Source organism: Typopeltis vanoorti, chromosome 14 (assembly GCF_054136105.1).
Source record: "Typopeltis vanoorti isolate ZY-2024b chromosome 14, IOZ_Tvanoo_1.0, whole genome shotgun sequence".
Taxonomy (NCBI): domain Eukaryota; kingdom Metazoa; phylum Arthropoda; class Arachnida; order Uropygi; family Thelyphonidae; genus Typopeltis; species Typopeltis vanoorti.
In genome coordinates this window covers 33,833,063-33,847,761 of record NC_143562.1, presented here as the reverse complement: position 1 = coordinate 33,847,761, position 14,699 = coordinate 33,833,063, and the positions used below count along the sequence as shown (strand labels likewise).

Below are 14,699 nucleotides of genomic sequence, written 5' to 3'. Positions count from 1 at the left end.
CTTGCTCGCCTGATTTATCGAGTATTGATTTCTTTTTGCGTGGTACCTTCAAGCCATGGTGTACGAAACGCCTGTTGCCTCTGACATGGACCTCGTGGTAGAATCGTCATCGACGCTGCTAATATTCAGGAAATTCCAGGTGTTATCGAAAATGTACAGCAATCAATATGTCGTCGGTGTCAGCCATGCATCATTGCTAATGATCGTAACTTTAAGCACCTGATGTAAAACCCATATCATGTATCCAACTACTATTGACCTGTTCAGTCACGCCTAATAAAGTTTTTTTTTACACTACTTACTGCCTTCTGTTATTTCTGTATCTTTGTGTCCCTTCCGGTGGTTTTTCCGGTCATGCTTTCCTATGTGAATATGATTGATTTTGATGTTCTCTTCCTTCCCTCAAAGTGTGTACGTGGACTTTGAACTTCCCTGTATATACTGTGAAGAACAAACACTCATGGCGTCCTCGCCATGTAGCACCTTTCGCTGTGATGTCTACAGCAACTGTGTAGGGCATACTTTCACAAGCGTACGATAGTGGTAAAGGGGACTATTCTTCTGCAGAATGTAATGAAGTCCTGGACTGTTGTGGGATGGACGTACTTTGACCGCACCCAACGCTCAGGTCATCCTACAGATGTTCAACAAGATTGAGATCAGAACTCTGTGGATGCCTGTCAAGCATGACCTTCATATCCATAAACACTATAGTTTCAGCATCCTTATGACATGGAACATGATCAGTTTTCAATAAAGACCACTAAGCGAAGCATTGCATTCCAGAATGTTCAGATACCAATCGGAGTTGTTTCATAGCACCACAGACGTCTGATGCGAAACCAGAACCATACCATTACATTGCTACCTCCAAATTTAAGAGTCCGGGTTACCCACTCTGGTAAGAGACGTTCATCATCCGTCATACCTGTCCATCTGCTCGGTAGAGGGTGTAGCGTGATTTCTGACTCCATAATTTCCACATCCCACTACGTGTACACTTTTTTCATCACTGAAGAAGCTGCATGTTGGTTCAGGTAATGTGGGTCTTGCATTTGTGAGCCACGGTTCTGAATGTTTTCTGCAGATTCTTGTTCCAATGTCGATGTTCGGAACTCCGCATATTATCCAACGAATGGCGCTTTTTACATCTTTCGTAGCACCCTACGGTTACGTTCAGTGAGTGTGCTCGGTCGTCCACTGTAGATAGCACTTGCAGTTGACTCTGCACTTTCACCTGAGTATATGATATATATCACGGATTGTTGAGACTGGAATTGCACAAATTTTGCCCAACAGAGGCTTGCAATGTGGTATCCTATCACAATGCCCTCTTAAACTCTGTCAGTTCCACTGACTTGGGAGCATCACATTCTTTCAATTTATACTGATTACCAACTCGTTACATGACATGATGCCCTATGCTCATGATGGTGTCCGTGCACATCTTGTGGAGTATTCGCATACTTATCCAGAACCTCGGATAAAGTTCGGGGATGTTCATTACTCACAACAATTGAACCTGCTGACAATTTTTGCAGCACTTTTTGTAAATGTTTTTCATTTTCCTGAAAATGTTCAGAATCTGACTCTGTGGCATCTCCTATTTCAAGTATCTGTATCTCTATCGCTTCTCGGCCTTTTGGCTAAGATTAAGAATACGGCGTTAAACGAGAGCTCCAGACTAAGAGCAAAACGTAGTATCTGTTCTTAGACGCTTGAAATCAGTACGGGTACCGAAAGGAACCCTGATCTCTAAGCGTCGAGCCCAGATCTACTGTAAACCCCGGACTGGGGCAAGATCAAACACTTGGTGGTGGGACTAGTTAGGCCCCCCCCCCTTGCTTTCTAGAAAGATGCCCTTAATTCTGCCGTGTGTGCGGCAGAATTAAGGGCAACGCCACGATACCGGCACGGGCGATAGCAAAATCCATCGCAAATAGCGTCGGCGAAGAAAACGTCTTTGGTTTTACGCCGTATGGCGGCGGAAGATATCAGGTGGTAGTCAGAAACATGGAATCCAAAGACAAGTTACTCCAAGGTTTTTTCTGCGGAGAAACCAAAATATCTCCATTCCTTGTTGGGAGCATTATGAAGACACTGAAGATCCAAAGATTTCCACTAGAATACGCAGAAGATGAAGAAATCATCCGCAGCATCTTCTCCAAATGGGGAACAGTGAGGGGGATCGTAGTCCACAACGACGCCGACAACCCCGGATGGAAGTCGGGAGAGGTGACCATCTCTCTCGAGATGAAGTCGGAGGTCCCCAATTTTATATTCATTGGATCTCCCCGGATCATGATAAATTATCCCGGGGTGAAGAAGCAATGCCTCAGATGCGGCGCTTTTGATCACCTCGGAGCAAACTGCCCCAGATCCAAATGTAGGAATTGTTTAGCACCAGGCCACACCCTGGAACAATGCCAAGCAGCATGTCTCAAATGCAGCTCTAAAGAACACAAGATAAACGCCTGTTCCCTGACAACCTACGCAGAGAAGATGGGTGGCACCATCACACCAGTGATGCAGCCACCACCTAGCATACAAGAACCGCTCCCAACTCCACAGGAAAAGGGTACCACATTGACAACGGCAACCGAACCTAGGGATGAAGAAGTAGAAGAGATGGAGGCAAACTCTGACTCCACCAAACGGCCCCTGAGCCCACAAGAAGACACAACAAATAAGACAATCAAAGTAACCCCAACAGCAGAAAAAGAAGTGGCTACCGCCAACATAGAGATGCCAGAATCCCAGAGAACAAGAGATACTCCCAATGAGATAACCACACCAGAAGAGGAATCCTCATCTCAAGAGGAGTCCGCAGCGGAAGAAGAAGACACAACGTACAAGAAACAGAACCTACCGAAGAGTCGGTTATGAACGGCTCTGTTATCTTGAAAAATTCGAAGCAACCCCAATATGTAAGGGACAAGCTGTTTAAAAAGATGACTACAGAAGGGGAACCATCGTTCATACTCTCTAAGAACGGTACGGGTTTTAAATGGGGAGATTTATACTTTGCTGACATCACCAAGGCTGAACCAGCTCCCGTACAATGTCATCTACGACTAAACCAGACGCAGGCTAACGCATTTTGCGACCTGATACAATCATTATCACAGGTAGAAATGAAGACCCAACATCCACAAACCTTAATGGAGTATGCCAGGAAGTTTTCAAAGAGAGAGAAGTTTCCACCCCTGGAGTAGACCGAAAAAAAAAAAAAAAAAATTAGAATATTTAGTAATAAAGGCCGGCGAACCTGTGCAGCGAAGGCTTACTGCGAGGCGGTGCAGCTCCTTGTGAGTCGCATCACTCGGGCCGGGCTCGCCCCCCCTGTTCAAAATTCCAAATTTATTAGTATGAAAGTGTAAACTTAGATATAGAAGTATAAAGTATATGTGTGTGTACAAGTGTATATGTGTCGAATAAGTACAAGTATATGTGTTGTATAAGTATAGGTGTGTGTATATGTGTGTAAGAGTCTTCTCCCATGTGTTTTTTCCCCACTTTCCGCGGACAGACACCTGAAGAGGTGACTGACCGGGGCAAGCTGAAAAAGAACGGATGGAGGGAGGAATTGTCAGAGATCTGCTTGGTTTCGTACTATTGAGTATGGCCAAGCAGATCGACTGAGGCCCCTTTATCTCCCTACTACTATCATCTCTACCTTTCTTGCTCCTCTCTTACTATCAAGCTGACCCTCAGCACAACTTTAAATTTCTCTAAAGAGGTCGATGATGAGAGATATGAACTCCCATTCTATCTGTATTGTTAGTCTGTATGTAATATTTTTAGCTCGTTAGTGCCTATAGATTTGGCAAATGTAGACAAGGTAACTTCTGCAACTAGCTACAGCACTTCATTAATACTATCAATCGATTATCGATTAGGAATTTTGGATCATCCAAAGTTGGACTGTAATCCCTCATCTTTTTAAGCTTTTCTTATACTGGTTAGTCGATCTCTGGTACAGACAAGTGTTTTTTTCAGCCTGTAAACTCAAGAAAATTTACCATAGAGCCTGTAGCATTTTAGACAGTAACATTGTGTTATAGACCAAGAGATGGCGATACTTGTCAGTTGCCTCTTCATCAGAAGCTGCTTATAATTAGTGAGTCTTGAACCAGCTGTCTGTAGACTACTGGTGGAGATTGATCTTTCCCCAAGTCTGATTTTTCTTTTTGCTGTGATCGTATCCTGAGTATTCTGGATCACGTGAATGAAATCTTGAATTAGGCCTGATATATCATAATCTGGGATAAGCTCCTTTTTTAGACTCTTAAACTGGTACAAACCTTCAAATTTTAATTAAGTGCACTAACAAATTTGACATGAAAATCAGCAGTGAAAACATCAAAATCATTGAAACAGAAAATAATAAATGACATTCTCGAAAGGGTCCATAGAATAAGTAAAATATTCCCTGTATTGAAACACATTTTAATGCAGAAATAAATATACTTGGCATCTTATATGGCTAGGTTAGCATTGGAAGAGACAATGCTAACCTAGCCATATATATAACTGTTCAAATCAGTTTTAACGTATGGTTGTGAGTTTAGATTAGAAATAAACAGACATTTAAAGCCTAGAGACAGATATCCAAATTCTGAGAAAAAGTAGAAGTGAAAAGAGAGCATAAAATGAAAACTAAATATGACCTTCACATTGACAGCAAGTGGATCCCAGGATATACATACACATTAAAACAGATTCCTTTCTCCTCCCTTGAACCAAGCTTTGGCTTCAATATAAAAACATTGCAAAAGTATGTCAATCTGATAAAAATAGATAATTCCTTGTCCTTCCCCATTAGCAGGTAATCAAACGTTGCTATAGCACACATCGTTATAACAAACCACTGATAAATCCTGACCAAAACCGTATAGTTTGGGTATCAACTGTACATTGTGCGAGACAAATGGGCATGAATGTTTTAAGATACATTTGAATGCTAAATTTGAGAGAAGGAAACATGAACAGAAATACTTTCATTACTGGAAAAACAAATAACATTTGTGATATTGTCCCATAAATTTCTGGCTAGCGCAAATAACATGTGATCCTCTATGACTGATGGCAGTTACAAACTTATGTAAGATTTGTTCGCAAAATATAGCTAACTCTTTAGTGAATAGGGAGGCTGTTTTATCCATATGTAGCTTTTGGAGACTGAGGAGCAGTTCAATTTCAACAGTAGCCAACCAGAATAGCTAGCCCAGCTATTACTAATTAAACATGAAATCCGATGGAGAGGCAACTGACAAGTGCACTCTTCTTGTTGTCCATAATCCTAGCACTATGTTTACTGTCTGAAAAACAGCGAGTTCTACGGTGGATTTTGTTGAGTTTACAGGCCGAAAAACCCGCCTGCTCGTGCCACTAAATCGGGAACCGGTCTGGGGGGGGGAAGGTTCAGTGAAAGTTCCTCTAGACCACGACCAGAATTGAACTTGCTACATATACACAGCCAATCAATGGTAACTGATTAGGAATAGGGACTAACCAGTGGTCGATCTAGGCGTGGCAAGAATACATGTGGGTTGATGGAGCAGCAGATCATTAAAATGTGTCGTGTATTTACATTCTGCTGTTTTCTAACAATTATTTTATTCACTGATCGATATACACGGTCCAGCAGAAAAGTAATGAGACAAAACTCGTATATTCATTTATATTCATTTAATGTCCGATACTTCATAGCCACTTCCAAAGTAACTCTTTCTGCAATGGCTCCAACGTCCCTCCTATGAATTTTTTCTGTTATGGCCGTCTCCAAACAGGCACCCCTCATCTTGTTCTTGGGGAAAAATCACACGAAGACAAATCGGGTGAGTATGATGGCGTGATGCAAAATCCAATCACTCGCAATTCGAAACGCACCCGAACGCATTTTTCGTTTCTCGAGGGTTTCTTTGTAGTAAATTTGTGTAACTTCAGAAGGTACAAATTCTAGATGGACCACACAAAGGTTAGCAAAAAAACAATGAATCATGTTTTTTTGTTGAGCACATGATAAAGAATCATTACCATACGTCCGCTTAACTTTATCGATCCGGTAGCAACAACAGTGCTACCGGATTGTTCAAAGCTGTTGCCCAGTTCAACACAAAATTTAACGCATTAAGAATTTCGCTTCTCTATTTTCGTGAAACACATCGGACATGACGCTTCCTACAAACGATAACTAAACATGTGTTTAACCCTCCCAACAGAATGAGCGGGAATCACATGGAGTGCTGCTAATTGTTGGGATAAAAAAAAAAAAAAAAAAAAAATCGTTACTTTTCTTCTAGACCTCGTACTTTTTACATTATGTACGTAAATTTTCGATAATCATCGGAATGAATTGAAAATAGGTTGTGTGTTTCTTCAAGTACATAGCTAGCCTAATTTGCAGTTGTGCCCAACTCCAACCAACATGTGAATTCTAATCTCGTAGGTTGGAACCTCCGTAGCTTAGTCAGTATAAGACGAAGTCCTTTGGTCGGAAAGACCTGGGTTTGATTCCCGTCAGTGACGTGAGGAAAGAGACCGGAAGTTTCGGCCCCGTGAACACACATGGATTAGTCATGAATACGATACGACCCCGCCATATGCCATTCTGGGATTGGGGAAAGCAATGTTGAACTACCTGTAAAAATATCACCAGGAATACCTTGTGGGCAATGCCTACAAAGCCACCTACAGTCAGAAATGACTCGAAGGGAAAACCAGTCCAGTCAATCTCACAAGTATGGATGTTTGCGATCGTCTTAAAGTGATAGATGAATTTCATTACCTGGTGTGAAGCTGAAACCTTGCTTTAACGGAGAAGTGGCTTGGTATAGTTCCATATTTGGTCTTTAGAGTTGGAACTGAAAAAATACAAATGATAAACCTTCCCAAAGAAAAGGGAAACAAAAACAGGAGCTATCTGAATACAATCACAACATAGATGCTTGTAAAAATATGTTGTCAATGATTATCTCCACCCAACTAGTGTAAGAGTACAGTCTGTTTAAAACATATACTGCTTGTTTACAAGCTTTCATATATTGTAACTAGCAGGATTAACAAGTCCATTTGTTACTTCTATTCCTTCATGTCATATAAATACAAGGAGCAATTGCCATAGTTTGTCCACCATAAAGAAAAATGTCAAAAAGGACCAATTTATTTTGATCATTTGGGCCAAAACAAAGGCTCCTAAGTTTAAACATGTCAACAGATGAGTGACAGCAGTCACAACAGTGAGAATACATTTGGCGAATACTGGCATATCCATTGAATTCATAACATTTGGATACAAAAACTCAAGTTGTTTTCAGTGTCGATACAAATTTAAACTAAGGATAAAATTAAAGAAGTGGGTGTCAGTCCCTTCACAGCAAAGAAAATCACCCATCACCAGAGCAAAACTACCTGAGTAGGAAAAATTCAGCAGAGTGGACAGATTTACATCAAAAACCTGTACTCACCAACAAGCAAATAAGGCTTAGTCTATAAAAAAATAAAAACAAAAAATAAACAGTCAAAAGGTATCCCATGTTTAGCACATTCATTTACTTTATGCAGAATTCTTGGGATGCACCCCACCCTGTACTGGCATACATTGCTAGATCAGAAACTGATTCTTGACTGCAAATATCCTGCATAAGAACAGATGCATTTTCTTCACATAGTAATCAAAAATTTCTGGGATGTTATACAGCGCTGTTACAACACGTTAGGTTATAATAGTGAGTTCCATGGCTACTGTCATATAACAAATCACGCCTTTTTTTCACTTGTAGATGCAGGTAATGGTGTTAAGCAGTCATGATATGTATTTACATTCAAATATACAAATGAAAAAGATAATTTTCTTAAACAAAAGTTATTCTGAATAGCTGGCTTAAAGAGACATGCCAACTAATTTATTCAATCTACACCATTAAAAGTTTTTCCATTTTGTCAATAAGGTTCAAGTTTAGATCGAGTTTGTTTTCTTTCACTGGAAGCAACACCTTTAATCTGAATTTTATCTGCCATTATTAACAATAAAACAATAGTTATAAACCATTTATAATTCACAGCAAAGCACCAAAACAGATGTAGCAACCAATAGCTAAAAACAGTTCATGAAAACTGAGCATCAGTTGATTGACATGTGTGATGTTGCTAAACCGTTGAACGAGATAACGCAACATCATATGAGCAAGTCATTACAAGATGGGGTATTACTGTAACTTGTGACATGAATTTCCCACAAAACAATTCTGCTGCCCTACTCTAAACTTGCATGTGAGACAGACTTGCTCTTTAAGTAATTCAAATTGCTTATACAGTGTTAACACATTACTACAAATTTAGTAATTTCAGTGTTAGTTCCCAAAAAGCATTTATAGATTTACCTGTCATAATAAGTGGGTTGTTAAGGTTTTTCAATTTTATTATATATATATATATATATATATATAAGTTCAATTGGCAAGATTCCTCACAGACAAAACAAGTTGACAGATTTTATGAATAGCCAAAAATCAAAATTAATTTTTACATTAAACACATTTTACACAACGATTTTTATTCAGGATTATGCCATGTATTACATTTACTGGGGTGCTCTTCCTCGTCCAAATCCTCCTTTCTGTAACAAAAAATAAATATAAACACATAAGTACTAGTCAGAAAGTATGAAAGTTATTAGTTGTCCATTTAAAGTATAATGCATTTTAAAATAATGAAAAAATTCATACTATCAATTTTTAATGGCTAATTTTATGCAGATTGCTAAAATATTACGGTTCAAGTTTTTATTAACTTCAATCCATAGGTAGGCCTAATGGTAATGTTTGCACTCTGCAACACTGAAGTGTTGTTAGGTGGCAGAATTTTATTGCATAGCGAGAAAGAACGGCAGAAGCTTGCAGTGGCTTGAGTGAAACCAGCCTGGTTGGCCAAGTGGATAGCATATCCATTCTCCATCTCAACGTGGACACAGACATTACCAAGTCTTCAGTCAGTAAATGCCCAGTGTACCACCCCCTACTTATTTGGAGGCCTGAAATGGTTTTCAAGGTCCCATGTTTACTAGAGTAGGGTTTTCAGATTGCTTAATCCTTAGTCCACCTATCCAACATCAATGTACTATAGGATGGGGTGAAAAAAAGAAAGTACCAAGTGAAGGTTTATAATGTTTAGTGAAATGTCAAAAACTTCAGGAAATCTCTGAAAATATAAATACCTGAAATATGATTAATTTATTTATATATATATAAGGAACACCAAGCTAATGCAGAACCCACACAAATCAAATGTTACTTACATTGACATGCTTAATTTATTTGTAATAGTAAAATGTTACTATTCAGTAAAACAACATCTGCAGTGAAAATGGGAGCGATAGGAGGGAGTTGTGATCCAGATGTTTTGCAGGATAAATGGAAAGAGGGGAACTAAAAAATGGTAGCTGAACTGGCTTTCAACTTTTTATTTGACCTAACAGTTTATCCTTCTCCAATTTCATCCAACATGGAAGAAAAAGATCAGAGAAGAGTGATGAGAGACCAGATTATGTGGCAAATGAAAGCCCCCACCTAACCCACTCAGGAATATTTTAAATATTCCAGTTTAGAAACAGCAAATTAACATTTTAAAAAATGAGTCGACTGAGTGTTTTACATGTTCCATAAAAGTAGAGGAATAGAGTGGCAGTTCGTGCTTAGTGGAGCAGTATAATACATACAGAAGCATAAAGCAAAAACAACATTGAAGAGAAAATGACTTCACTGGGAAGGAAAGACATCATTTAACCTAATTACTTTCTCCAGGATAGCACCAGCTATAATCTAAATTGTTCTGAATTAGTCATTGTTACAATGTTGAACTATAAAAGAATTTTCCAATCTTATTTTTGAATCATGACTGCAAAAAATAGCCCTTGAAAGGATTTCTACTTAATAGTAGCACACGAAATGAGCTCTTTCATTTCATATCATAGGCTAACGTTCTCTTGATATCCACTTATCTGTATGGAGGAATGTCAATATTCTGTATAGGAAGATTTAGGGTGTAAAAGTAGAATTACCCCTGTTTGAAGTAATATGCTGAATCATTTCTCATTTGCACCACCCAAAATGAGAAGTAATGTCTTAAGCAGAAAAGGAGAGTTTTATGATGATAGCAGAGGAGATATAGATGTGATGTGTTTATTCAAGGAAAAGCTAAAGACAATAGCAAAGGCCATGCGGTTTCTTAAGCATTGTGCTCTCAAGAAAATACAGAAAAGCTCAAATATTAATTATGAGATTTTTTAGCTTGGGATATAGTGAGCACTAAAAATGAAAAAGAGGAATGAAATGTACTATCCAATGCAACAACTGTAGGGCAATTATAAAATTTGAGATTACCGAGAAGTCATTTAGTGGATGGTAAACTATATGATGGCAGATTGTAAGTAGGCCAGACCTAATCAAACATCTTGGATATGTTAAGAGTAATCATGTGATTTTCAACCTTTCCAGCTGGTGTCCGGTATATGGACAATATCATTAAATGACTGTACACAACCTGTTTGTGTAAGCACTTTAGATATGTTAATACATATTTACAATTAAAAGTTGGATTATCAACGAGAGTTCAGTCACCATTTCCCAGAGTTTAGAACATCATTTCGATTGAGATTGCATTGATGCAAAGAGCTTTAACATATTTTGAAGGTCCTTTTGAATTAGGGAGAGATTTCAAAGAATGTTATGAAGCTCTTTGCGCAATTTGACCTTGAACTCAGCTTCCCATATTTCCTATACTCAGAATTCAGCTGATATTTCTGATTTTCAGCTCTTGTTCGGAATGACTCCAGACTGTGAACATATCATCGACATATCGAAGCCAGAGTTTTGGTTTGGGTTTGAATGAAAGGATTTTTTCTTCTAGATGTTCTATAAACAGATCTGCAAGTTGGGTGACAAGGGAGAGCCCATTGCTGTTCCCTCCTCTTGCTTGTAGATTTTTCCTTTCCATGTGAAGTAACCAGCAGTGATAACAAATTTGAAAAGTTCAACAATGTCGGATGGAAATTTTTGATTTAATAGGTCTACAGTTTCTTTATGGAAGAAGCAAGAGGAAGGAACAGCAATAGGATGTCCCTTGTCATCCAACTTGGCAGATCTGTTTATAGAACATCTAGAAGAAAAAATCCTCACATTCAAACCCAAACCAAAACTCTAGCTTCGATATGTCGATATCTTTGCAGTCTGGAGTCATTCTGAACAAGAGCTACTTCAGTTTTTAGTAAAAATCAACCTTCTTCATCCTTGCATCAGATTTACATTAGAAAGAGAATCCCCACAAGGCATCCCCTTTCTGAATTTACACATCCAAAGCCGCTACATTCACAATACTTCAGCTCATCATCCCTCTCAAAAATTTGGCATCGTTAAATGATTGGTAACCAGAGAACACAGATTATACTCTTCCGAGGATTCTCTAAAACAAGAATTGGAAATAATTAAAAACACAGCGACTCTAAATGGTTACAATCTCAAAACAACTCAAAAAATCATCAGCAATTTCTCCGCACTTCAACCTAGACAAGAACCCCATGATTCCCATACCTTATATCAAAGGCATCTCCGAACAGCTCTCGAAAATTATGAAGAAACACAATCTTGCTGCCACTTACAAACCCATCAACCAGATCCAAAACTTGTTACCCTCGCCTAAAGACAAACTTTCACCTATGCTACTACCTGGTGTATACGACGTTCCATGCTCCTGTAAACTCTCTTATTTTGGACAGGCAGGTAGATCAGTTTTTAAACGCATTTTGGAAATCAAGACTATATCCGCCTCATCAAACCGCATAAATCAGGCCTCACTCAACACGGAGTTGAAAACCCAAACCAGAAGATCCATTGGAAAAAGACAAAACTTCTACACAGATCTTCATATAAACATGAACGTTTATATAAAGAAAGTGTTGAAGCCCTACTCCACAGACCAAACCTAAACCGCAATGATGTTCTTGTCATCCCTAAAGTATGGGAAATTATCATACAAAATTGTGTAAAATAATAACTTAACTGTAATTAATTTTAATTTAATTCAAGTTCAGGCCGCAATGTGCCACTGCACACAATTTGGATTCCTTTGTTTTTGTCCTTCGTAGTATTGTCATACTGTACTGATGATGTCCTAAGATACCTAGGACGAAATATTTCATCATCATCATCAAATTCCTGCCATGTACCCACAAGGGGTGTACAGGATACGATAGTACTACATGAAAAAATTATATCATTACTAACTTCCTATCTACAATTTTCCTCCAAATCAGTCAGTTACTTGTCAAGACTCCAACATTATCAGATCTTATATTTCTATCGTCTAAGGCACTTTGTACTGTATCAATCCACCTATATCTTGGTCTTCCTCTGTATCGTTTTCCTACCAACCTGGCAGAGAACACTTGTTTTGCTAATCTTTCCTCGCCCATTTTGTTTAGGTGACCATACCACCTGAGATTAGCTCTGCTAACGCATTCCTGAATGCTGACAATATCAAGTTCTTTCCTAATATCCCCATTTTTAATATGATACTGCCATTGATGCCATCTGTTCACGCCTATAATCTTTCTCAGGACTCTCATATCTGCGGTCTCTAGTCTTTGGTCAAGTGTTTTACTTCTGACCCAGCTCTCAGATCCATAAGTTAAAACTGGTTTGAACACTGTCTTGTATACAGCTAATTTAGTGTCCCGACTAATTTCTCTCTTATTCCATATGAATTTATTCAATTGACTTCCCACCATACCAGCTTTGCTGATTCTGTTGTCTATTTCTGTATTTAATTTACCATCTTCAGTAAAAATCGTGCCCAAGTAGCTGAAATGTTTTACTTGTTCCGCAGGTTCTCCATTCACAACACAGTTGACATTTTCAATGATTCTGCCAATTTTCATTGTCTTTGTCTTTTTATTGCTGACCTTCATACCATATCTATTACAACAACTATTCAATTTAGTTCAGAGAATCTTGGAGACTTGTAGCGGATTTATTTAGAAGTATAACATCATCCGCATAAAGCAAAGAGCTGACATTAACATCTCCAATTTTGATATCATGTTTAATACCACTTTCCTTCATAATATGATCCATATAGATAATGAATAACAGAGGGGATAACGTACATCCTTACGTAATAAAAAACCTACTACTGTAGTTCACGTGTGTTAAATTTAGTCATGAATTCTCTACAGGTTTCTCTATATAATCAAATCTGTGTAGGCTAGTCAAGATTGATATTTTCTTCAAACCATGTTACAAGAAATATGGTCTGCAGTGATACAGTAAAGGCTGTGTTATCAAGAAATGTATATCTATTAGTATTCATCATTTCACACACACAAAGTCCATACCAGGAGAAACCCCATCAGATCATAACACTTGTCACCTAACTTTATTCAGATTGCCTGAAGCTTCTGCCATATTCACACCTCCTACAAAACTAGAAAACAGTGCAGTGTGATATCCTTGAATACAAAGATTCCCAAATGTGCAAGTCACCACAGCAGTCTGACTTATGAGCACAACAGCTATGTAGCTTTTAGTTCCTATTTAAAGTTTCACAGTTGAATAATGATAGACTACTATAATCCTTCACTCATCCAATATCAGTGGGAAAAGTAACCTGCTAGGTGGATGACTGAAGTTATAATTACATTATGCTGTATCAGAAGCCAGTCAACACCATCCCATTCAAGAGAGGTTAATTTAAAGTTGTCATTTGAAGATGAGATAACTGAGAACACTGGACTACTAACACAAAGAACTTTCCTCAAGACCCTTTAACTACTGGCCAATTGTTTCCACATCAAATTGTTGAGATTACCCGTACGCCTAGAGATAGTGTTCAATGCTTTCTAAGCACTTCTAGGTTGAAGTGGTACTCTAATCATTGTGCAGGCTTCTGAGGAGAGGGCATGCTAGGAATGTTTTCTGGGATTTTTTTTTTTTTTTGCAAAAATACTAGAAAACATATTCCTAACATGATGCTCTTATATTTTCATCAACTGAAGATCCATAGCTGATTCTCAGCAATGCAGTTTACAGAAAGATGTAATAGACTCCAAGGTATGTCTTAGAACAGACATGTGCATTTAATTCTAAAATGGCAGTCTCAAGACTCATTTCAGTATAAGATATTTACTTTCCATTCCTAAAATTTGGAACTTTCTCAGAGGAAGTATAATGATGAGAGAAATGCATGTAAGCATTTAAGTACTTAACATTTACTTCCCATATTTAGTTTTGTTTTATTTATTTTTTGTACATAACTTTGTCCCAGATGTGCATTCCACATATGCAAGATAAAAGGATTGTATACAAAGAAAGAGATATACCTCACAACAACTTTGCATTTTTACGTTTGGTGTTCACTAGTCAGCCTACAGACTTCTGCAGCGGATGTGAGCCCACATTTCTTGAGAATGCACTCAAACATAAAAATTAACCAGTCATCTTTCCAGAGCAATTACTGCTTAGATTACACGAATGTTATAAACTGATGTCTATGCATTGTATGGCTCATGTTTCAATGAATGTGCCTAAAACCAGGGTAAATACAGTCAACAGTATTACCACATTCTGCTTTGTGAATGTATGTACGTCTAACATTGTTTTACAAGACAAGTTTCCTGGAAAGGGTGAGGGGAGGATCCAAGTGTC

At 38.3% G+C, this 14,699-nt stretch overlaps 1 protein-coding gene across 2 annotated transcripts in view; it reads right to left on the bottom strand.

The window, feature by feature from the left end:
* Positions 1–8,536: 8,536 nt before the first annotated feature.
* The window catches only part of LOC150099355 (small ribosomal subunit protein eS10-like), a 32,385-nt gene continuing 26,222 nt past the window's right edge, over positions 8,537–14,699 (bottom strand). For both annotated transcript variants that reach the window (XM_090403408.1, XM_090403409.1), the window contains exon 5: positions 8,537–8,620. In XM_090403408.1, the coding sequence (XP_090259534.1) occupies positions 8,585–8,620 (36 nt within the window). In that variant the 3' untranslated portion in view covers positions 8,537–8,584. The remainder of the gene's footprint in view (positions 8,621–14,699) is intronic.